At 45.6% G+C, this 26,226-nt stretch overlaps 1 protein-coding gene across 7 annotated transcripts in view; it reads left to right on the top strand.

Moving 5' to 3' along the window:
- The window catches only part of BCAS3 (BCAS3 microtubule associated cell migration factor), a 1,370,469-nt gene that overhangs the window by 207,217 nt on the left and 1,137,026 nt on the right, over nucleotides 1-26,226 (top strand). For all 7 annotated transcript variants that reach the window (XM_073665482.1, XM_073665487.1, XM_073665488.1 and 4 more), the window contains one exon: nucleotides 7,966-8,073. In XM_073665482.1, coding sequence (XP_073521583.1) covers nucleotides 7,966-8,073 — 108 coding nt within the window. The remainder of the gene's footprint in view (nucleotides 1-7,965; nucleotides 8,074-26,226) is intronic.

Below are 26,226 nucleotides of genomic sequence, written 5' to 3' on the forward strand. Positions count from 1 at the left end.
TATATTGAAGGTCATATGCTTTAGGATAGGTCATCAATACCAGATCGGTGGCAGTGCGGCCTCAGGCATCCCTTCTGATCAGCTGTTCCCGGCTACCGGATGTGCTTAGATGTGGAACAGCACAACCCGGTGTGCTCCTGCCTCCATACTCCTCCGTGTATACCGCACTGTGTCTCGGCGGCGTGCCTAGGGCGCGTGCTCACACCCTCCCCTGTTCTTAAAGGGGCAGCGCACTTGCTAAATGCTCCCCTCCAGATGGGGGGCATTTAGTCTAATGTTTGTTCACCTGCAAGATGTCTCCCAGACAGCCAATAGCTGTCCAATTGGGAGGTGCATGACCAACCCCTATAGTTCTGTGTTTAGTGGTTGGTGTGTATGGAACTGTATGTTGCCAGATTCCCCGTCCCAATTCAGTATTAGTATCCCTTATCCCGTTGTCCGCCATAGTTAGTCCTTGTTTCCTGTGTCTGCTTCGGCAGTGTCCGAATCTTGTAACCGTATCTGTACCTGTACCCTGTGCCCGCATCGGCGGTATCTGTCAGCTATCCTGAGACCAGTGTGTCTGAACCTGTCCCGTATCCCAAAACCGCGCCTGCAGTACCTGTACCCTGTGGCCGCATCAGCGGTACCTGTCAGCTATCCCGAGACTAGTGTGTCTGAACTTGTCCCGAGTGGCCGTCCTGTCTACATAGTCCATTCCTGTCCCAAGTGGCCGTTCTGCCCTTTGGGGTCAGCAGCTACTGCCGGACATCACCCTGGAGTAGTACCTGCCAGCTACCTGCCGCACAACCCTGACCTCACCACTAGAGGTTCCAGTGAACACCAAGGTAGCTGCTTAGTTACGCCCCTACAGGGTAAGTCCGGTCTGTGGCACAGTGGGTCCACAAACCACTTGCACCACCTAAGAGCGTAACAGCTGAAAACTTACCCATATTTGTGAATAGGTTCCTGCTGAGATTGAGCAAAATGTCTGCTCATTCTATACAGTTCTTGGTTTTTCTTATGTTGAGGAGGTTTTAGCTCTGTACATTATAGAGATATGGGCGAGACAATTTCCAATTATATGGCCGTAATTGCATGGAAAAGTTGTATAGTGAGTTCATTTCCATTTTAATTTAAACCATTTTGTGAGTAAAATTAGGACAGAGAAAAGTAATATTGTTTGGCATTCTGTCTGCTTTATGTGGATGTCAGTGAAAATAAGAAAAAGTCGCATAAATTGTTAAGTGCTGTGTCTTCCTATTGAGTATGTTAGTGGTATTTCCTAATTCCCAGACAGGATGGCTCTGTACCATGTTATGAAATGATTACACGTTATTACAGGTTTCTCCCCCTTGTGAGTGGCTACAGGGGACCCTTGTCTTCTGTGTGTCAGTATTTGGCTACCCACAGCTGCTTTGTGTACAGGACGCCTGTTGTCAATCGACGTTTCAGAACATTATCTTCCAGTTTTAATGTTTGCATGATTATCTGTTTTATTGCAAATTACCACTACAGTAAAATGTGTTCAGGATGTGGTGTATGCTTATTATTATCATCATCATATTCCTTCTGGAGCCATGGAAATGGGAAAGTTAACAAGTTTTACATGGAATGGGTCTCCTGTAGCTTTGATTCTACAACATAAAAAGCTGCTTGCGTTCAGTGACTTGTACGGTGCTTTTGTGGTAAATAGCTACTGATTAGGTTGTATGTAGCATCTTCACTAGTCATGCATCAGCTTTATATTATTCTAAGTGGATTGTAAATTGTGTAACATTAAAGGGGTTGTAGTTAAATGTTGAGCAACTTACTAATGTACTTCATGTCTGAAAGGTGGCCTGATCTTCAGCCACAACAGGTCCTCCTCTGGATTGTGTTCCACATAGGACTCTGGTTCCTGTGTCGTCACATTACCAGAGTTGTGTACAATGGGGCTGACAGACTGGCTTATTTCAGTAGCTAAACTGGACCCCTTCTCTGTCATAGTCCATGGAGCCAATTTATCAATATTGTCTTATACTTAGACAGTGTAAACCTAGATTAGTCTCAAGATGCGCCAGATTTACCATGCTGAATGATAAATCTGTCTAATTTTTCGACTGTCTAGTTTACACCACTTTTTAGTTGGCTTACTTTCTGCCAGATATGTGCACCACAATTTTGGTGCATTTTTTAGTGCATTGTGTTGACGTTAGGCCACGACAGTTTTCCCATCAGTTCTTGCCCCTTACAGCGAGGCCATGCCCACCTATTAGCCAAAGCACAAAAAGTGTCTAAAACACCTAATAGATATGGTGCAGGTTGTGAAAGACAGTTTTCTTTTTTTGTGCAAATTGTGCCAGAATTCAGTCCCTTTTAGCTTGATAAGTCTCCCCAATGTGTAGACAGTGAAAGAGGGTGGTTTATTTATTGAAATGTGCCGGTTAGCCATCCCCATTCACATATCTGTGGTCAGGAAATGCTCTCATGTGTCAGACACAGACCAGAAGACCTGTTGGGAGAGGTATTCATAGGTAAAGATCGTGATACCTATCAGACATGAATTCTAACTTACTCATTTAAAGGATATGAACACGTTTAACCCCTAAATAACCAGTGATGTACATTTTAGCAAAGTGTATAGAACGGTCTCAGGAGCTGAACCTGTTGTATACCAGGCAGACAATGGCTGTGTTACTGCATCTAACGGGAGTGACAAGCTCTGATCTTAACCATTTACATGCCATTGACAATCACTGACAGTGACATTAGAATGGCCTGCTTGTCCGTTTCAGCACTAATGGACCCCACCAATGCAATCCTACTTTACCCATTCAAAGTTTGGAAATAAAACAAAATGTGAAAAAACATAAACATATATTGTGCCCATAAAAGACCGATTTATCAAAATATTAAATTTAGGCTGTTCAGGGCTATGGGCCAGACACTAATCTAGCTGAGACTCTGCCTCCAGAACTTATTATAAATATAAGGGGACATTACCAGTGTGAGGTGTAATGACCGCTCTCCTGATCTCACTGCAGAGCTGTGTGTGATTATAACTGACACATCTGCAGGTTCCTCTCAGCTTCAATGTCACGGGCAGACAGGGTTGCAATATTGTTTCAAAACAGCAGAGCTGTGAAAGCTGCAGCTGCTACTGTGTTGGTAAGAAGACGAAGTTCAGTTCTACTATTCAATGTTAGTTACATGTCTCACACTGGTAACATACCCTGTCATTTATAATAATCTCTATAGGCTCAGTCTCATTCAGATCAGTGTCCAGCTGGCCCATAGCCTGGAAAAGCCTATTTACATATAAGAAACACATAAAATTTCTTTGAAGTAAGACATTGGATTGTACATATCAGGGTATCATTTTATTCAGCTTCCTATGACTTAATTGTCCATATAGACGGCTTAGCAGGTTTCATCCTAATGACAAATTCCCTTTAAATGCCAAAAAGAAAAAATAAATAAATGCCAGAATTGCCGTTTTTTGGTCACAGCACTTCCCACCCAAAAATATAATAAAGAACAATCAAAATATTGTATCTACCTCAAATTACCGTTGATCAAAAATGTTAGCTCATTGCTCAGCAAACAAGCCTTCACACAGGTTCAACAACGAAAAAATAAAAAGTTATCAGTTTCAGAAAATCGCGACACATTTTTTTTTTAATTACAAAGTTCAGAATTTCTTTGACCACTAAAATACTAAAAAATACATACTGACCTAGAAAATAAAATTGCTTACGTCATTTTTATAGCATATTTTACAGCTCAATGAACACTGTAAAAACAACCTCCAAAAGACAGTCGCAGAATTGCGTTTTTGTTTCCACTGTTTTATCCCATTTAAAAAAAAAAATTCTCACTTTTAGACCCCCTTCACATGTCCGTGTTTCAGGTTCATGTGGCATCCATTTTCTTCATGGATGTCACACGTTCCCTATATAACCTATGTTGCTGTGCACATGTGTGGCGCCCCTGAGGGTTCAGTCGCCACAGGGGTACTTCACCTCAGAACGAGGTGTGGTATCTCCTCTCCCAGGTAAGGATGGAGTATCACTCAGGACTCCAACCACACACTCAACACTACACCACTCCAGTTCTGAAGGGGGCCTAAAGCACCATAGTGCTGCCCCGGGCCTGAATGGAGGAGTTGGGGTGAACCGAAGTTAGGGGGAACCATGTAGTGAGTGAGGGTGGAGGAAGCATTTACTTAAGCACTTAATTAGAATTCTATATAACTGGAGGCCATTTTAATAACCGTGTCTTTGGTCGTGGGTCCTTAGGACGGCAGGTCAGCACAAGGCTGCAGCCGGCTGAAGGTCCACGGTTCCCGGTCTCAGGCCTCGAGACGGGGGATTGGGGCAGAGTTATAACTGGCTCTGTCCCTAGTCAGAGTCCAAGCAAGGAGGCCCAGGAGGGGAGCAGAGGAGATAGGCTCCACAGGCGAAAGGATCTCAGGGGGTGCGGACGGAGCGGAGTCGCCACCTGCATACCTTATTCTGGCCTAGCCAGAGAGACCCTGCCGCAAGAGGGGGTACCGGTCCCTGATTATCTGACTTTGCACTTCACGTCTCTGTCGGAAAAGTCCGGAGGCTTATGTGGATCCCAGGGGGATACGGACGGAGCGGAGTCGCCACCTGTATGCCCTAATCTGAGTTTATCCAGAGGGACCCGGCCTTACGCCACTTTCTCACCACAAGTCACCAAAAAGGGCACCCAGTCGGTCCGGGAACTATACTTTACCCACAAGGGACATCGCCGTACCCGTACGGGACTCAGTGGGGGACACAAGATGGGAGAAGTTCAACAAGAGAGGAACACACTAGAGAACGGGGGTCCTGACAAGTGCTCCTGAACTACCTGGGGTGTGCTGAACCCCACCCTGGCGGCCGCAGCTCACCATGTGACAGCAAAGAGAAGCTCTGAGCTGAGAAAACACTACCGTGAGTAAAAGACTTGGATGACTTCGACTACTGCCTCTCTGTTCTTTCCTCCGCGGCTCTGCACCCGCCAACACTCAATTCTACACTCCTCTCTATGCTGCCCTGAGGCCTGCTCCACCTGTGGGGAGCCGCACCAACTAAGCTGCCTAAACACCGGCCTCAGAGGACTGTCGCAGTGCTGGTGATCCTCACCAGACACCACAGGTGGCGTCACGAACATTCCCCTATCCCATACACCTTTCCCCCTTTCCTTGCTTTTAAGAGTGACCCCAGGGTACGGGCCCAGGAGCCGGCCACCGCGACATCCCCCAAAACCAACAACAAGGCCCTGGCACCGAGTAGCCTCCCCCATCCCCCTGGGCGCGTCACATGTCCGTGTTTTTTACACGGAGCATGTGTCCATCTAAGCCACACGGAGACCATGTCCATTTTTTACTGGCAGCACGGATGACAAGGGACAATACAAGTCTTTGGATCCATGAAAAACACGCTAGCACATGGATGGCATCTGTGTGCTGTAAGTGTTTAACATGACAAAGTATAAGAGAAGCTTTGTACTTTCTTTTTTTCCAGCCATACCGGAAAAACACTGATCCAATATACTGATCCAGAACACTGATGACACTAGTATTGGTTTTTCCCTTACTGGTTTTATACAGACATGTGAAAGGAGCCTTAAGTGCATTATATGGTAAAATAAAGTATGTCTTTCCAAATTACAAATCATCCCACAAAAAACAAGCCCTCAATTGACTTTTGAGGAAAATTGAAAAAGTTATTTTTCTTGATGTAACAGGAAGAAAAAGCAAAAACACCAAACCAAAAAATTGCCAGGTCTTGAAAGGATTAAAATGCATACAAATGCATCCAATAATTTTTGGAGTTGGGTTTCATAAATTTTTTTGCATCGTTTGCCTTTTATAGTTTTTGTGTTGTACTGCCTACCTATTATTGGCTGCAAAATGAGTTAAAGGGATTTTCCATCAAGCAAAGTACATTTTAATCAATAGATCTTAGGGCAGATGCAGACGGCTGTAGATTCTCTCATATGAGAGAATCGGGCCAATTATGCAAATGACCATCTGATCACATTCTGATCAAAGTTTGATCAGAGTGTCAGGATAATGTGATCCAATTCTCTCTGATGAGAGAACCGTAACACACTGTGAAAAGATGGAGAACAAAATGTCTCCATCTTCTCGATTCTGTCAGTGCCCAGAAATCAGACTGCACTCAGTTGTCATCCAAGTGCAGTACGAAGATTTCGACGCACTCATTGACTTTCATGGCCAAGTGCGATCCTAATATCAGGTCAAACTCGGACATGCAGCAATTTTTTCCCTCGGGCAGTCTCTGCCCTTGGAATAATAATAAGTTCCTCAGTTGGATGTGTTAGAAAAATCTTCCTGTGCTGAGATAATCTTATAAATGTGCCCCTGCTGTGTACTGTGTAATGCTTGTGTCTCACCATACAGGGACATGGTCTGATCATACCATATCTCCTGGGTAAGTGTAGATTCAAAAGAGTACTAGTGATGTGTCGGTCGCGAACGATCTGACACAAAGAGCCGGCTCCCTGCTGTGACTGATGGGAGCCGGTACCCCAGTGAGAGCCACTAACTTCTCTAAATGGCTTTCACTGGGTGTAAAATCGCGGTTTTCGGCGGTCGTAACTCCGCCCACCCATTCCAAAATCTGCCCACTCTTCGATTTAATTGGCTAATCGTGAGTGGGCGGAGTTTCGGACGTGGGTGGGCGGAGTTTCGGCTGCATCAACATCCTCTTAAATATGTGTTCACCGATAGTGAACACATATTTAATAGGAATCCATTTAGGATCCAAAAGAGCCGAATCTTTTTGGTGAGCGTAGCCAGAAGAGCCAGATCACCAAAAAGAGTCGAACTGCCCATCACTACAAAAGAGTAAACAGACAGGACAGCATGGGTATCGCAGATGACTCTTTCTATAAGGTAAAGCATTTCTTGCTTGTTTGAAAACATGTTTTACTTAAAAGGAAGAATCAGCTGCGATCCCGTGCTGTAATGTCTGTATACTTTTTTTCTCCCCTGCCCAGGAGATGCGGTATGATCAGACCATGTTCCTATACAGTCAGACACAACCATTACACAGTACACAGCAGGGGCACATTTATAAGATTATCTCAGCACATGAACATTTTATTTAATCACATCCAATTGTGGAACTTATTATCATTCCAAGATCTATTACGGTAATTAAAAAGTACTTTGTTTGTGGGAAAACCTTTTTAAATAAGTATCCGCCAGTTAGTTTGTTCTGATATAGAGTTTGTAACTATCCTGTCCTGAGCTTCTCCAAGTTGATTTATGCCCATGTGCATGGCCTGGAAGTAGTTAGGTATCCATGATTACGACCACTCATATAATGACAATTAGTTGTTAGTGGTTATAACCATGGATACCTAAGCTACTGCAGTGCTCTGCATATGGGGTAATTGACATAGCGAATCAGAAGGACATTACTACCTTTCTGATTGGAGGTATTTGCTAATAATACCATCTCGAAGGATGATCTTTTTATAAGCACAAAAGATAATTTCACCTGACGGACAAGCATTTTGCTCATTCATTAGGTGAACGAGAGCCTGTTTAGACTAAGATTATTTTGAAACTTTTGCAGTGTAAATGGACCTTTCATAAAAAAACAGATAGATTCTTGGTTAACTTCATTCTGCAACCAGCAATGAGCAAGGAAACAAGAAGGCTTAAAAGCCAAAGGATGCAAACTTTTTAATGAAACCCAATTGGAAAAATTATATTGAGCCCAAAAAACATACTTTAAGTAAAACAAAAAAAAATTGCCCCTGAAGATGTCCGTATCCATTGTACTACATTTTTTTTAAATTGGACAACCCCTGTAATAAAAATGGCTTCTTTGTATGCACCCAGCTTCAATACAGTGGTTTATTATCTTTTCTGTGAAATACATTTCACATTTGAAAAAATGCAACTTTGCTACACAGCCTATATATGTGTTTTCAATATACATTTTATTTTATTTTTTTTAGCACAAGCCAACCATTTTGCTGTGTGGATTTATACTCTTTGCGGACTGGAGAGATGGTGAAATCAATTCAGTTCAAGACACCAATCTATGATCTGCATTGCAACAAAAGGTAAGATATTAAAGTATAAGTGTCACATAAAGCAAGTGAGAAGGAACATAAAAAAATAGAATAAGTCTAAGAATTTGGCATTTGATGTGAAAAGCTAGCAGTGAAATTCAGATACTGTATGGCAGTGTTTCCCAAACTCCAGTCCTCACAGCCCCCCAACAGGTCATGTCTCCAGGATATTGCACAGGAGAGATAACCTGGCAATTTCTGATGCCTTGATAATAATTAATTCCATCACCTATGCAATACTAAGAAAATCCGAAAAACAGCATTAAAGGGGTTGTCCCACATACAAAATGTAATGACCGGAGGTCCGAGAGAGATCCAGTGAGTCACAAATTGAGACAGAGACAGAAATAAACAACACTTCCTTTACTAAAACAGGGATTAGACTAAAATTCAGTATTGAATGAATCAGTCTCAGGTTCTGCCTGGGACACTGTCTCTACTAAATACACACAATCAGCAAAAGCTGAAATCAATGTGCCAATCTCAAGGTTTCCAGCTTGTGTGAATTATTCTAGAGATCTGGAACAATTTTACCTAAACACTGTGTCAGTCTAGTGAGGGCGGTCTATGGGGACCCCCTGAGATGGCACTTCATACAATCCTACCACTATGAACAATAATAATGCATGAAACTATATCAATTGCTCTTATACCCTTATTATCAGGATATCCGGATATCTTAAAGTTATGGTACCGTTAACCTCAGATGCAGTCTATCACAGGCCTGTGAATCACGGTGGCTGCAGCTAGTCCCGGAAAACGTTGGCGCCAAAACAAAAACAAAGTTCACAAAACAGCAAAAATTCCTTGTCTTGTCGGCCGATGCCGAGCCCACGCGCCGGGGACTTTAGTCCTGTAGCCTCAGATTAAGGTCTGGGAAGATCTCTTCACAAAGTCTTGTCAATATCCTCTCAGTGGAAATGGCACCAGAAACCTTATTTCCTCCCGAAGTCTCTCACTGTTATCCAGTACACCAACCGCATGCTCAGTCACAGAATTGGATTCCTCAGTCCCTTCATCGCTCGACACGTGACTCCTCCAGCACAAAGTCTATAGTCCACTCAGCATGGACCTCCACAAAACCCCACAGAGCCACACAGCTTCCCCAGCTCAGCACTTGTCCTTAAACAGAGATAGGGGTAAACAAACTCCACACAGAAGAGTGTAAAGACAGCGTCTTATTGCAGCTCCTTTTCACAGACTTCCTGTCTAGACTTACACATCACACTCTCTTAGAATACACACAGTTTCTAGCACTGCCCCTCCTCTGAGCCCAGCCAGGCAAAAGTCACAGGGTCCTAGTGCTCTCCTGCTGTTATCACATTTCACACTCTCACACAAAGTACATTTTAATTAATACATTTTAGAATAATAAGTTCCATAATTAGTTGTGTTAAAAAAATGTTTATATTCTAAGATAGTCTTATAAATTTTTCCATTGCTATGTACTTTTTAACGGCCGTGTCCAACCATGCAGAGCTACTCCAGTTCATGGTCGTCACATACCACAGCTCTTGGCCAAGGCAGGAAGTACAACCCCTGGCAAAAATTATGGAATCACCGGGCTCGGAGGATGTTCATTCAGTTGTTTAATGTTGTTGAAAAAAAGCAGATCACAGACATGGCACAAAACTAAAGTCATTTCAAATGGCAACTTTATGGCTTTAAGAAACACTAAAAGAAATCAAGATAAAAAATGTGGTACTCAGTAAGGGTAATTTTTTTCAGACCAAGCAGAGGGAAAAAATTATGGAATCACTCAATTCTGAGGAAAAAATTATGGAATCACCCTGTTAATTTTCATTTCCAAAACTAACACCTGCCCGTTAGTCTGCATCTAAAAAGGAGTGATCACACCTTGGAGAGCTGTTGCACCAAGTGGACTGACATGAATCATGACTCCAACATGAGAGATGTCAATTGAAACAAAGGAGAAGATTATCAAACTCTTAAAAGAAGGTAAATCATCACGCAATGTTGCAAAAGATGTTTGTTGTTCACAGTCAGCTGTGTCTAAAATCTGGACCAAATACAAACAACATGGGAAGGTTGTTAAAGGCAAACATATTGGTAGACCAAGGAAGACATCAAAGCGTCAAGACCGGAAACTTAGAGCAATATGTCTCCAAAACAGGAAATGCACAACAAAACAAATGATGAACGAATGGGAGGAAACTGGAGTCAATGTCTGTGACCAAACTGTAAGAAACCGCCTAAAGGAAATGGGATTTACATACAGAAAAGCTAAACAAAAGTCATCATTAACACCTAAAGAGAAAAAAAAAGGTTACAATGGGCTAAGGAAAAGCAATCGTGGACTGTGGATGACTGGATGAAAGTCATATTCAGTGATGAATCGCGAATCTGCATTGGGCAAGGTGATGATGCTGGAACTTTTGTTTGGTGCCGTTCCAATGAGATTTATAAAGATGACTGCATGAAGAGAACATGCAAATTTCCACAGTCATTGATGATATGGGGCTGCATGTCAGGTAAAGGCACTGGGGAGATGGTTGTCATTACATCTTCAATAAATGCCCAAGTTTACATTGATATTTTGGACAGTTTTCTTATCCCATCAATTGAAAGGATGTTTGGGGATGATGACATCACTTTTCAAGATGATAATGCATCCTGACATAGAGCAAAAACTGTGAAAACATTCCTTGAAAGAAGACACATAAGGTCAATGTCATGGCCTGCAAATAGTCCGGATCTCAATCCAATTGAAAATCTTTGGTCGAAGTTGAAGAAAATGGTCCATGACAAGGCTCCAACCTGCAAAGCTGATCTGGCAACAGCAATCAGAGAAAGTTGGAGCCAGATTGATGAAGAGTACTGTTTGTCACTCATTAAGTCCATGCCTCAGAGACTTCAAGCTGTTATTAAAGCCGGAGGTGGTGCAACAAAATACTAGTGAAGTATTGGAGTGTTCTTTTGTGTGTTTGTTTTTCATGATTCCATAATTTTTTCCTCAGAATTGAGGGATTCCATAATTTTTCCCTCTACTTGGTCTGAAAAAAATTACCCTTTCTGAGTACCACATTTTTTATCTTGATTTCTTTTAGTGTTTCTTAAAGCCATAAAGTTGCCATTTGAAATGACTTTAGTTTTGTGCCACATCTGTGATCTGCTTTTTTTGAACAACATTAAACAACTGAATGAACATCCTCCGAGCCCGGTGATTCCATAATTTTTTCCAGGGGTTGTATAACTTATGCATTACTTATGATAAGTGAGTATACAGACGAAAGAGCAGGGGCTCACTTGTGATCTCACTGGAGTTTCTAAGTTACTGCCTTGATTCATGATGAGCTCAGACAGCTGCAGATACAATAGAAACACTCACTCCTGTGATAAAACAGGCAGAGAAATGTGTTACCTCAGAAAGCAGCAGCTGTGAACCCCTGCTGTTTCATCTGTATAATCACTTATAAGCCAGGACCTGTGGTATGTACCAACCATGAGCTGCAGCAGCTCTACATGGCTGGACAGAGCAACTAAAAATGTTTAGCAGGGGCATATTTTTAATATTATCTCAGCACAGGAACATTTGTTTAACTCATCGAATTGTGGAATGTATTATTATTCCGACACCTATTGATTAAAATGTACTTTCTTCATGGGACAACACGTTTAAGAAAGGTTTTGAATTGATACATGTTCATCAATGGCACTGGTTAGTATAAAGAATTAGGCAATATACTGTGATGTATCAGTGTAGCAGCCTATAGGGTAGTTATTGACAGTTAGGAATGTCCGACTAGAAACTGCAAAAAATGGATATAAAAACAAGTAAACAATACAAAACTGAATGTAACAAGGTTCACAAATATGCCAAAGCATAGATAACAAAAAGACTGGAGGAAGGTGCAAGGGTCTAAATGAGTTCTAGTTATAAGAAGGGCACAGAGAGTGGGCAGCAGAATCAGTAAAGTGAGAGTCAGATAATTTATTAATTCACACTATTGACTTCTGTCCACATGAAAACACTGGCCAAGTTGCTCTTGCCTGGAGGGCAATGTCTTAATATATTTGTTGTTTGGCTACAATAATCCCATCTCCTAAATATTGAAATCTAAAAATTGACATGTCAAACTATGAAACAGTAGTCTTCCTATTTGGGCTGCTCCAAAGTTTTGGACAGTCAGTTCCTTTTAAAAGAAATGTACCCATTGGTGAAATGTAAAATTATTAGCGATTGATTGAAGCTGTCACATTGAAAGAGGTTTCCCAGTCTTAAATTGAATTAAGATGTGGCGTATTTCACTTGGTATGATTTTCTTGCCCTATTTCTGCTTTTTGTCAAGCAGAAATGTGACTTTGATTTTCGAACATATTGGTCAACAAGAGCAAATATGTTTTCTCATTTATGTCATGTTTCCTCGGTCTGTTTGTACAGAACTGTAAACATGTAACTCAAGAGCATGAAATTTGATAATGAGAGCACAGTGGAGAGAGGAACGTCGAGCTGTCTTTCATCTGGACTTTTTTTTGTTTTCCTCTAAACAAAAGATTTCAACATTCAAAATATATTTCCAAAAAGCCGATATATCCTATGTACTGTGGGCATTTGTATGTAACTCCACAGCGCACTTATTCCCTGTTACCCAAGAGTGTGTTTATTAATATATCACTTTTCCAGCATAGTAATGAAAGAAAATAATCGAATCAACATATACTCGATTCACATTGTTTAAGAAAATATATCCCATCTGAGATTTACCAAGTGAACTTGTTACCGTGGTCTCCACTCGCCAGTCTTTGCTTGGACTGCAAATGTACATATAATAGAAGAACTAACTCATAAAAGCTATGGTATATATTTTAGGTTATGTGCACTATTTGAATTATTTTGCTTTTGTGTCTCCCTATCACTACCATCAAGAATTTGTCTTTTTCTTAAAATTGTTGTCTAGATACACAGCAGCCTGTCAGTCACTGTGATGAAGACAGAGAGATACTTGGGAGCACTCTTCTCATGTATACCTCTTATTCACCTATGTAACACATTCATATTTTTGGGATATTTTTCTCTAATGGGAGAGTGGACCTGTTCCCATATTATGACTACGCTTTATCCATACTACCATGCATCCACATAACTTAGAATAGTCTTTGGATAGATCTGTTTAAAAGTGAAATTTTGCTTTTCAACACAAAAATGTTATTTTAGTATGAAGTAAAAGTTATACAATTTTCCAGTTTGTTGTTCTTAAATCTCAACCGTCGCCGTTTACTTTCAGCAGATAAAATGGAAGTAAACAATCCTGGGTCTTATTGAATGACAGCAAGCAGAGAACTTAATAACTCAGATGAATTGTTAAAGAAAGTATATTGGAAAAATGTAACTTTTTAATGTTGAAAAAGCTGTATTTGCTAAAATTGGGATACCCTTGTAATCAGCTGAGCACTAGCAAGTAGTTTGTTAAAGCTGTGATGCAGTGTGCACTTTTAAACTTGTTACATTTACCCTTAAATATCCAACTTAAGTGATATTAGGTGTGAATTTTGGGGTGTGAGAATGATTTACCTTTAACCCATTCATGACATTTGACATACTGATACATCCTATTTGCAAAGCTGTTCCCTCAGATGGTTTTGCCATTACATCCTCGTGATCGTGGCGGCACAGGATCTGTACCTGCCCGGTGCAGTCACTGTGGTAGCTCAATTTAACACTATTTTACATAATCCATCTAGTAGTGCAGGAATAGGTAAAATAGGAGGCAGGTCAGTGAACAATCAGTGAGCTGTCATAAGAGCATACAGATGAATATGTAAGCAGAGCACCAGATAGAGCACCCCCACAGTCCCACCCCGGAGCACGAGCATATCATTATCTCCAAACTGACAGTAAAGATTACACAAGAACCACAGCACAGATTTCATCAACCAAGGTATCATTTTACTCAGTGTAACGGCGCCAACCTGACAGTGTATGTAGTTGGCACAATCCTGCTGACAGGTGCGCTTTAAATTTGAATAGGTCCCTAAAGAAACAGATGTTGTAAATTTCTTAAAAAAATGAGAAATTGCTGCTAAACTTTGAACCCCTCTAACATCCTAGCAAAATTAAATGACGTTTGAAAAATTATGCAGATATAAAGTAGATATATGGGAAATGTTTTTTAGTAATTATTTTGTACAGCCGGACTAACTGGTTCAAGGATGTCAAAATTGAGAGTTCAAAAATTGAGAATTTTCTAAATTTTTGCCAAAATTCCGATTTTCACAAACACAAAATATATTGAGCTAAATTTACCACTAACATAAAGTACAAAGTGTCACAAAAAAACAGTCTCAGAATTACTGGGATACGTTGAAGCGTTCCAGAGTTATTACCATGTAAGTGAGTTATTATCTTATGAAGTGACACTGGTCAGATTTAAAAAAATAGGCCTGGTCATTAAGGTCAAAATTGGTTCCATCACTAAGGGGTTAAGCAATATTTTACCTCAAAGAAAGAATAATTTGTGATTTCCTGCTGTAATGTCTGTATCCTCTTTTGCATCCCCCCCTGCCCAGGAGATGTGGTATGATCAGACCATGTTCCTGCATGGTGAGACACAGCCATTACACAGTACACAGCAGGGGCACATGTATAAGATTATCTCAGCACAGAAACATTTTTTTAAAACACATCTGTGATGAAAGCCGGCCGGTGGGTGCAGCTCTCTGGCGCCCCCTTACCTCTCAGGTCAGTCAAGGTACTGCACCTAGAGAAAGTAGTGCCAGGAAGCTGCAACCAGCGCAGGGAACACGGTAGTGTGTTATCCCTTCAACGTCACTAAACCGTAACGTCACTACACAGCACAACTCGCTAGCGCCCTCTTAGCCTCAGGTCAGTCAAGGAACTGCACCTAGGATAAGCGGTCGCCAGGGAGACTGTCCTGTAACCTACTGGGTATCGGGGCCCTCTGTAGTGAGGGCGGTATATATATCTTCCTTGGCCGCGCCAGGAATATATATATCTGAACCTCCGACCGTCACTACCAGCCTTCCCCAATCCCCAGTTGGTATGCTGCCACCAGTCCCTATTTTAGATATACGCCCAGTCCGTGAATGGGCCTATATCGGGTCAGGAACCAACCCTGGGTAGCGTTTTTGGCTTGAGCCGAGCTCACACGGACGTGCGTTCGTTATGCAGAATAAAAGGCAGGCCCACAATTACTTGAGGTAATTGATTATAATAATACACTAGATACACGATATACAACTAAATATACACAGGTATAAGGTCAGGCTAAACTATACAACAATGGAATACAACACACAGAATCACCACAGCATATCAGTTACCGGTTTCTTGATTTTCTTGTGACGCAGGGAGAGGATTCTGCGATCGCAGGCACGGTTCTTTGTTACAGGCTGAGGCCTACCACCGCATGGTCAAACTGCTCCTCCCCTTGGTGGCCTCAGCTGGTGCTCAGATGTTCAGCACACCACTCTTGGGTCAAGACTGACTTGTCTCTTGTCTGTCCTGCTATCTTACCTGCCCCGTCCCGCCCACTGCTGGTGAGGTCAGCTGGCTCAGTCTCCACCCTCAGGTCTAACTTCGATCAGAAGCCCAAATTCTAAGGAACCCAATAACTTCTTCTGGGATGGTCTCATGATACCCCCAGGGGTTCCCATGGATTCGGGCCGCCGTAACCGACCTTTTGATATCAATTATGATACCATACGGTCCTCAGGAATGGCTCCGCGCTATATCTTGGCTTCCAGAGCACGTACAAACGTCTACCGCGGAGGCTTGTGTGCGCAATGGCTCCGGGACGCCGTGATATTTTTTTATTGGCCCATCCCACGCAACATGCGTGTACTATTCATGTTTCTATATCTTATGCCTCCATGCTTGTGACAGACAAAGAAACTAGTCCTATGGGACAAATGGTCAGGTACAGATAGACGAAGCACCCCCCCCTGCTGGCTGTGTTTCCTCTCGAAGTCTTTGAAGCTCCTAGCATTCAAGTGTTAAGTAGGCTTCTTATCTTACAGGAGCCTGGATGGGGGGAAACTATCTAGTTGACGTTTTAACAGAAGGTCCCAAGGGTGGGGGCTGCTGAAGTGTGGCCATCCCTGGATATGATTTATCATTACCAAGATGGCGGCTACAGGTTCATCACACCTCCCCCTATACGAGGGCGCGAGGGGGTAGCACATTCCTGTGTTCCCCCGTGCGTCCTTCTGCACCCTCCCCTTGCCGGGATAACCCGTCAGCGTTACCGTGGTCACGGCCTCTTCTGTGGCGAATGGAGAAGTGGTACTGCTGGAGAGCGAGGCTCCAGCGTAGCAACCTGCCATTCGACCCAGAGACCGTGTGTAACCAGCTGAGGGGGTTGTGGTCCGTCTCCACGGTGAAATGGCTCCCGTACAAGTAGGGCTGCAGACGCTGCAGGGCCCATACAATTGCCAGGCATTCTTTTTCCACCGTGGAGTAAGCCACCTCCCGGGGCAGTAGCTTCCTGCTCAGGTACAAGACAGGATGTTCCTGGCCTGTCGTGTTGACCTGACTTAGCACAGCACCGAGGCCAAAGTCACTGGCGTCGGTCTGTACCACAAACGGCCGGTCGAAGTCGGCAGCTTGCAGTACAGGGGAGCTACTTAGGGCGGCCTTGAGTGCCCCGAAAGCTGTCTCGCAGGCGACTGTCCAGTCGACTGCGACGGGCAGCTTCTTCTTGGTGAGGTCCGTCAGGGGCTTGGCCAGGGTGCTATAGTGTGGGACGAACCTCCTATAGTACCCGGCGGTCCCCAAGAAGGACATCACCTGCTTTTTGGTCCTAGGAGTGGGCCAGGATGCGATGGCATCCACTTTCCCCGGTTCTGGCTTCAGAACCCCCCCGCCTACCCGGTGACCCAGGTAGAGGACCTCACTCATGCCCAGCTGGCACTTTTCCGGCTTGATGGTCAAGCCTGCCCGGTGGATCCGACCGAGCACCTGCCGCAGGTGCTCTAGGTGATCCTCCCAAGTGGGACTGAAGACTGCAATATCGTCCAAGTACGCAGCCGCGTACCCTTCAAGTCCCTCAAGCAGCGTATTGACCATCCGCTGAAAAGTGGCAGGGGCATTCTTCATGCCGAATGGCATCACTGTGGGCTCGTACAGTCCAAAAGGGGTGATAAAGGCAGAGCGTTCCCTTGCCGCGGGGGTCAGAGGAATCTGCCAGTACCCCCGGCTCAGATCCATGATGGTCAGGTACTTAGCCCCGGCCATCCGATCGAGCAGGTCATCGATGCGTGGTATGGGGAACGCATCGGTGGCCGTTACAGCGTTGAGCCCCCGGTAGTCCACGCAGAACCGTGTAGTTCGGTCCTTCTTTGGTACGAGGACTACAGGCGAGGCCCACGCGCTGCTGGATGCCTGGATCACCCCCAGCTTCAGCATCTCGTCTATCTCTTGGCGCATGTTTCCCTGCACCTCGAAAGAGACCCGATATGCTGAACGCCGGATCGGCGGGTGATCGCCAGTGTCCACGTCGTGGACAGCCATCTCAGTCCTTCCGGGCAGGCTGCTGAACAGCCCCCGGAAGGGGTGCAGGGTGGTCCCCAGCTGGGACCGTTGGTCCTCCGTGAGCTGGTGGCCAACCCCCACATCCTCGATGGACCCACCCGCCTTGGCTTGGGTGAGCAGATCCAGGAGGGTTTCTACCTCTCCTTCCTCGGGAAGGTTGCACACTGGGTGGGCAGTCGCTTCCCGCTCATGATGAGCCTTCATCATGTTCACGTGGAAGGCCTTCCTCCTTCCACGGGCGTGATCCAGGGTGACCAGATAGGTGACGGCATTGAGTTTCTGGTGCACGAAGTAGGGACCTTCCCAGGCTGCCTGAAGCTTGTTCTGTGGTACGGGGACCAGTACCCACACCTTTTGACCCACCTGGTAGGTCCTCTCACAAGCATTCTGGTCGTACCACCGCTTCTGGTCGGCCTGGGCCTGGGCCATATTGTCCTGCACCAGCTTTGCCAAGGCCATCATCCTGTCCCGGTGGCGCACGACATACTCGATGACCGACACCTCGGGGGTGGCCAAATCCCCTTCCCATGCTTCCTTCACCAGAGCCAGGGGGCCCCGTACCCGTCGCCCGTACAGGAGCTCAAAGGGGGAGAACCCCGTTGAGGCCTGCGGAACCTCCCGGTAAGCAAATAGGAGGTGTGGGAGGTAACGCTCCCAGTCTCTCCCGTGGGAGTCGACCAACATCTTAAGCATCTGCTTTAAGGTGCCATTGAACCGCTCACACAGGCCATTAGTCTGTGGGTGATACGGGCTGGCCACCAGATGTTGCACCTGCATTTGCTTACAGAGGGACTCCATCAGCCGCGACATGAACTGGGTCCCTCGGTCGGTGAGCATTTCTTGGGGGAAACCCACTCTGGAGAAGATCTCCAGTAAGGCGGTAGCCACCTTGTCGGCCCGAATGGACGACAAAGCTACCGCTTCCGGGTACCGGGTGGCATAGTCCACTACCGTGAGTATGAAGCATTTCCCGGAGTGGCTGGGAGTGGACAGAGGTCCAATAAGATCCACAGCAACCCTCGAGAAAGGCTCTTCGATGATTGGCAGAGTTACCAGTGGGGCTTTGGGGCGCGGCCCCGCCTTCCCCACCCTCTGACAGGTGTCACACGAACGGCAGTAGGCACCCACCGCGGCTCCCATCCCAGGCCAGTAGAAATGCTGAGCTATCCTGGCCTTGGTTTTAGCGATCCCTAGGTGTCCGGCCATCGGAATCTCGTGTGCGATCCGCAACAATTCCGCCCTGAACGGATAGGGTACCACTAACTGTCGGTCCCTGGGCCACGCCTCCGGTGAACCCTGCTGGACCGTTACCCGGTACAGCCGTCCCTGGTCCCAGACCACCCGCTCGCAGTCTGACTCCATGGGAGGCTGTGCCGCCTGTTCCTTGAGAGCTTTCAGGCTGTCGTCTGCTTCCAACGCAGCCTGAAATTCCTGACTTGATGTGGCCAGAATCGACGAAACTGCCACATCCTCTGTCAGCCCCTCCGGGCATGTCACCTGGCCGCTGTCTGACCCGGCAGACACTTGGTCAGAAGTGGGGAAGCCGTCGGACCTCTGCAAGGCTCCTTGGGCTCCGGCGCTCCCACTCCTGGTGACAGCGGCTATGACCGCTGTGACCGTGGGTAGTGCCTGCTTCCCCTCTGTTTCTGACCAAGCCGCCCGATCAGGCAGGCTTCCTAGGCCTTTGGACATCTCGGATGTGGGGAACTCCTGCCCTGGGGTCTTACCTGGCGGCTCCTCTCTTGGGACACCCCCACCTCCCATGGCCTGTTCCTCCCCCTGCAGTGGGCCTATACTCAGCAGCCTGGATACCCCTGGGAGCCCTACACTGCCGGTAGCTGCCCCCCTCTCCATCCCTGAGCTTCCCTCTACAGAATCCTGCCCGCCCCCTCCCTCACCGGAGGACAAGAGGTCACGGCACGCCGGCTGAGCACCTCTGCGGGCATCCCCACACTCCCCACCTGCTTTCACTAACCCTGTTTGTGTTGTGTCTGTGCAGGTGTTACCCTCAGGTTTCACTCCCTCCTCCTCAGCAGGACACACACTACATACAACATGGTTGGCATTAGCAGCAGACAAATCAATACACTCTTGGGGGGCCGAACTTGGGGGTTCAGAGGGTACATACTGCGATACTAGACGCCCCAAGTCGGTCCCTAATAAAACATTTGCGGGAATATTTGGCGTTACTCCCACCTCCCGCATCCCCCTTCCGGCACCCCAGTCCAAATACACCATGGCAACGGGAAGTGCCGGCTCCACGCCTCCAACCCCGGAGACGGAAAGAGTCTTTCCTGGTACCAAGTCCTGGGGGGACACCACCTCAGGCCGTACCAGTGTTCGTTCAGCGCCCGTGTCCCGCAGTCCCATGACCGCAGAACGGCCTATGGTGACGGGTTGGATGTTGTCCAGGGACCTACCACCACCCCCTCCCACACACAAAACATTGGGCGCTCTCTGGGACTGGGATGGGGTCTTTTGGCGCTGGGGACACTCAGCCCTAAAGTGTCCTGGTTTGTTGCATAGATGACAACGTCTTACGTCTGGTCCTTGCCTGGAGAGGGCAACAGGGGGATACACCCCTTGTGTTCTAGGGGCCGGGGAAACAGGGGCATGACTGGGCTTACCCCCTCTCCAGGTGCTGCTGGCAGACTTCTTCAGCTCAGGCGCCCTGTTATTGGCATACTCGTCTGCCAGGGCGGCTGTAGCAGAAGCCCCTGTTGGTTTTCGGTCACGGAGGAACTGTCGGAGGTCCTCTGGGCAGTTCCACAAGAACTGCTCCGTGACGAACAGTTCCTGGACCTCCTGGCGGGTAGTAAGCGCTAGACCCGAGGTCCAGTGCTCTGCGGCTCTCAACAGCGCCCGCATATGATCGGTCCAGGTGTCCTTGGGGCCACGCAGCAGGCTCCGGAACTTCTGGCGGTACGACTCGGGAGTGAGGTTGTACTGCCGGATCAGGGCCCGCTTGATGCAGTCGTAGTTCTGTACCTCCCCGGCAGGTAAGTCCCCCAAGGCATCCAGGGACTTACCCCTCAAACGGGGGGTCAGGTATCTGGCCCACTGATCCCGGGCCAGATGGTGCTGAAGACAGGTCCGTTCAAATGCCACCAGAAAGGAGTCCAGGTCCCCATCCTTCTCCAGTAGAGGGAAGTCCTCAGCTCGGACTTTGGACGACTTGGTCTCCTGATGGGTTGGTTGCTCTAGCGGAAGCCCCCGCTGGGCCAGGTCCAGTTGGTGCTGGCGCTCCGCAGCTCGCTCTGCACGCTCTGCAGCTTCACGCTCCGCAGCCTCCCGGCGCTCTGCAGCCCGCTCTGCACGCTCCGCAGCCTCCCGGCGCTCCGCAGCTTCGCGCTCCTCCTCCGCTGCCTTCTCTGATGCTGCCAGGAGGGTTTTGTAGACGGCATCGCCATGAGACTGGAGACTTGCCATAGCCGCTTGTAAAAGGGCTTGTGATCTGGACAGGCTGGGCTGGGTAGGTGGTGGGCAGCCCACTGCGGGACCGTATACTGGGGACTGGCTCCCTGAGGTGCCCGGGCTGGACTCCTCCTCGCCATGAGTAACAATGTCCTCCCCTCCTGCCACACGGACCGTAGCATTAGCCTCCTGCAGGGTCTTGCTCCTGGTGCCGTCTGCCATCTTGGTAACCGACACCGCTGCAACCCTGAGTTTGCACACACCTTGTTATACTTTTAGCCTGACCGTCTAATGTTGGGCTGACCTTAAGACTCCAGCAGTGGAAGTTACCACTGGCAGTCTTTAGTGCCTGGGAGTAGGGGTCCCACAACACTATTATTCTGCAATCCCACCGCTGCCACCAATGTGATGAAAGCCGGCCGGTGGGTGCAGCTCTCTGGCGCCCCCTTACCTCTCAGGTCAGTCAAGGTACTGCACCTAGAGAAAGTAGTGCCAGGAAGCTGCAACCAGCGCAGGGAACACGGTAGTGTGTTATCCCTTCAACGTCACTAAACCGTAACGTCACTACACAGCACAACTCGCTAGCGCCCTCTTAGCCTCAGGTCAGTCAAGGAACTGCACCTAGGATAAGCGGTCGCCAGGGAGACTGTCCTGTAACCTACTGGGTATCGGGGCCCTCTGTAGTGAGGGCGGTATATATATCTTCCTTGGCCGCGCCAGGAATATATATATCTGAACCTCCGACCGTCACTACCAGCCTTCCCCAATCCCCAGTTGGTATGCTGCCACCAGTCCCTATTTTAGATATACGCCCAGTCCGTGAATGGGCCTATATCGGGTCAGGAACCAACCCTGGGTAGCGTTTTTGGCTTGAGCCGAGCTCACACGGACGTGCGTTCGTTATGCAGAATAAAAGGCAGGCCCACAATTACTTGAGGTAATTGATTATAATAATACACTAGATACACGATATACAACTAAATATACACAGGTATAAGGTCAGGCTAAACTATACAACAATGGAATACAACACACAGAATCACCACAGCATATCAGTTACCGGTTTCTTGATTTTCTTGTGACGCAGGGAGAGGATTCTGCGATCGCAGGCACGGTTCTTTGTTACAGGCTGAGGCCTACCACCGCATGGTCAAACTGCTCCTCCCCTTGGTGGCCTCAGCTGGTGCTCAGATGTTCAGCACACCACTCTTGGGTCAAGACTGACTTGTCTCTTGTCTGTCCTGCTATCTTACCTGCCCCGTCCCGCCCACTGCTGGTGAGGTCAGCTGGCTCAGTCTCCACCCTCAGGTCTAACTTCGATCAGAAGCCCAAATTCTAAGGAACCCAATAACTTCTTCTGGGATGGTCTCATGATACCCCCAGGGGTTCCCATGGATTCGGGCCGCCGTAACCGACCTTTTGATATCAATTATGATACCATACGGTCCTCAGGAATGGCTCCGCGCTATATCTTGGCTTCCAGAGCACGTACAAACGTCTACCGCGGAGGCTTGTGTGCGCAATGGCTCCGGGACGCCGTGATATTTTTTTATTGGCCCATCCCACGCAACATGCGTGTACTATTCATGTTTCTATATCTTATGCCTCCATGCTTGTGACAGACAAAGAAACTAGTCCTATGGGACAAATGGTCAGGTACAGATAGACGAAGCACCCCCCCCTGCTGGCTGTGTTTCCTCTCGAAGTCTTTGAAGCTCCTAGCATTCAAGTGTTAAGTAGGCTTCTTATCTTACAGGAGCCTGGATGGGGGGAAACTATCTAGTTGACGTTTTAACAGAAGGTCCCAAGGGTGGGGGCTGCTGAAGTGTGGCCATCCCTGGATATGATTTATCATTACCAAGATGGCGGCTACAGGTTCATCACAACATCCAATTGTAGAACTTATTTTTATTCCAAGATCTATTGATTAAAATGTACTTTGTTCGTGGGAAAACCCCTTTAACCAACAGTTAAGCTCCTGCACAAGCCACCAGCTGTTTAACTGTCTACATGCCATTGTCAATAGCAACTGCTGCGTCTAGATGGTTATAAGAGGGAGCAGCCTTCCTCTTGAACTCTATCGGCACCCATATGCCATGATTGCGTGATGTCAATGGTTGTCATGGCAACCGGAGGCCAAATAATGACCTCTAGATGTGCCAGATACAGTTGTCTGCTGTAAGCAGGGGCTCACAGGCCTCCTGTCAATGTAAAACTGACAGGTCTAAAATATTGCAAATCATGAGTATTGCAGCTTATCAGCTCTCAGATTATTCTGTGTTCAAGTTCTGCCGCGGGACTAAGTGAAAAAAAAGTTCTAACAATTTTTGTAAGCAAAAAAAACAATAAACATGAAAAAATCACAAACATTTTTACCATTAAAAGCTCTTTTTTATACTATTCATTGTTCAAGTTCTGTAGCGGGACTATTTATAAAAAAAAAAAGTTCCCAAGTTTTGTTAAAATATAAAAAAGCAAAACACAATAAAACAAAAAAAATTGACCCGAGCTATAAAAATGTCACATTATTTAATACCGTCGGTGAACACCATAACTAAACACTGCAAAAACACTGGTTTTTAATCATATCGGCATACACATAAAGTTGTCTGTGTGAAGACAAATAGTATCACTGAAGACATCAACTCATCCACAAAAAAATCAAGCATTGTTGGCAGAATACAAAAAATTATAGCTATCAGAATTTCGCAATGCCAAACCAAATTATGTTTTTTAAATAATTTTTAATGTATAAAGATATCAAAATATAAAAAACCATATGAATCTAGTATTGTTGTAATCATATTGTCCCGTAGAAAAAAATTGTCTTAAAAGTCAGAATGGAAAGCGACTAAAAATGTCATGTACTTGAAAATAGTACCAATTCAGCTCATCCTGCAAAAAATAAGCCCTCACACAATTTTGTTGGCAGAATAATAAAAAAATAAATATGGCATATCTCTAAATATGGCATTGAATAAAATTACTTTTTGTAAAAAACTTTTAGTGTGTAAAAACATCAAAACATAAAAAAACTTATTTACATTTGATATGAGTATAATTATTGTACTGATCTGAAGAATAAACTTGTCTTATCACTTATACTGCAGTGTGAACGGCGTGAAAATCCAACAAAGTGAAAACAATTTCAACAGTGCTGTTTATTTGTCATTCTGCCGCCTATAAACTAGAATAAGGTTAGGTTCACACTTATCTTGTGCACAACATTGATAACTTACTTTGTGGTTTCTTTGTAAATCCGCAAAAAAAAAATTTGTGGTTTAAGACGGAAAGCCCAATGTAAGTACTGAATGTATAGCACAGAATAAATGTGAACCTAACCTTAAAAGTGAACAAAAATGTTATGTGCCCCTAAATTATACCAAAAAAAGTTCCCTTCAGATCCGTCATCTGTTAATGAAAAAATTGGGAATTTACATGTTACTGGTATCTAATAATAATAATAATGTTTTTATTTTTATAGCGCCAACATATTCCGCAGCGCTTTACAATTCTGACAATTTACAGACATTATCATCGCTGTCCCCATTGGGGCTCACAATCTACATTCCCTATCAGTATGTCTTTTGAGTGTGGGAGGAAACCAGAGAACCTGGAGGAAACCCACGAAAACACGGGGAGAACATACAAACTCCTTGCAGATGATGTCCTTGGTGGGATTTGAATCCAGGACCCCAATGCTGCAAGGCTGCAGTGCTAACCACTGAGCCACCGTGCCGCCCTGTATCTGAAAAGACCTGGCGAAGCAACATTTCTCCCAAAAGCAAATCCAGTAACATCCGCACTCTCAAAGCAAAATGACCTCATCTTCTGAGCAGAGTGTCTGCCCAAACCGCAGTTTTCCCCGGGCAGTGATGGCGCCTGAGTGAGATCTCGAGTGGGAGAGCAGGTCGCAGACGAGAGTGTTTTGTCAGTCACTGACAGGAGGCCGACGGTGGGAGGAGAAAGAGGGAGAGAGGCCATCAAGCTGTAAGTGCAGACCAAGCCCTTTGTGCTTGCTATCTCATTTGCATAAACATTCCACAATGGATTTCTAGAAAACAAAGAAAAGGTCATGTAGTACAAAATGTACGGATTTCAGCTCTCTGGTATCCGCTTGGATACGCACAGGGTTTTTATATCAAAACAGAATAAAATTTATTGTCGTTCATAAACTTTATAGCTCCAAATAAAACAGCTTTTCTGCAGCACAAATGAACAACAGAATAGTCCTTTCTCTGGGTAAGGCAAAGTAAATCAAACAGTCTCACCAACTTCGTATTACAGGCACTTCTCAGTCTCTAGCATAGGCTATCCATCATGAACGGTCTTTCTCCAGCTCCAACACAATACTTTCTGCTGACCTATTCCCAGCTGCCTCTTATAAGGCCTGTAAGACCCGGACTGGAGCATGGGAGCGACCTTTCCCACCCAGGCTCTTTTGGTCGCTCCTCCACAATCCTGCACCCAAAATACCGTCTCAGTAACACATACCTGCCATTCAAGACCTTACCCCCTGCCTGCTTTCTTACAAAAGGTATAGACATGATCAACATTTCAGATGCCTTACATAGATGACTTCAGCTTAGGGTCTAAAAACCTGCTTACATGTTCTCTTTAAAGGCATAAAAACTCATTGAAAATTGCAAATATTTCTAAATTTTGGTAAAATATGAGATATTTTTATAAATCAATGCAAATCATATCGACCCTAATTTACCGCTAACATAAAGTACAATGTGTCAAGTAAAAACATTCTAAAATCACTGAGACATGTAGGAGCACTCCAAAGGGACCACATAAAGTGACACATTAGATTCAAAACACCTGTCCTGGTCTGAAACGCCAGAGCTGGCTGCGGCGGGAAGGCGTTAAAAATGGTGCATTAAGATGATAACCTTGCTGACAGAAGTTGTGCGATGTGGGACACTTGGATTAGTCCTTATTTTTGAAGGATAGTTTTACCTGTATAACTTTTATTTCATTCTGCGTTATATTGTTATACAAAGTAGGATATGATAAGCCCATTACACATTTGCTGCATGGGCTACAGGACACATTTCAATCACTGCAGTGATGTGGAACAACATTATGACTTTGCAGCAAGTAGGAAATGACAAAGGAAATGGAGAGAGAGGGGGTTGATTCATCAAGCTCCATATCGTGGGACTCACTACCGGAACAGTCACATTAACTGAACTTGATCAATTACTCCCCGG

This window comes from Phyllobates terribilis, unplaced genomic scaffold (assembly GCF_046119375.1).
Source record: "Phyllobates terribilis strain yellow unplaced genomic scaffold, ASM4611937v1 Scaffold_2__4_contigs__length_985480577, whole genome shotgun sequence".
NCBI classification, from domain to species: Eukaryota; Metazoa; Chordata; class Amphibia; order Anura; family Dendrobatidae; genus Phyllobates; species Phyllobates terribilis.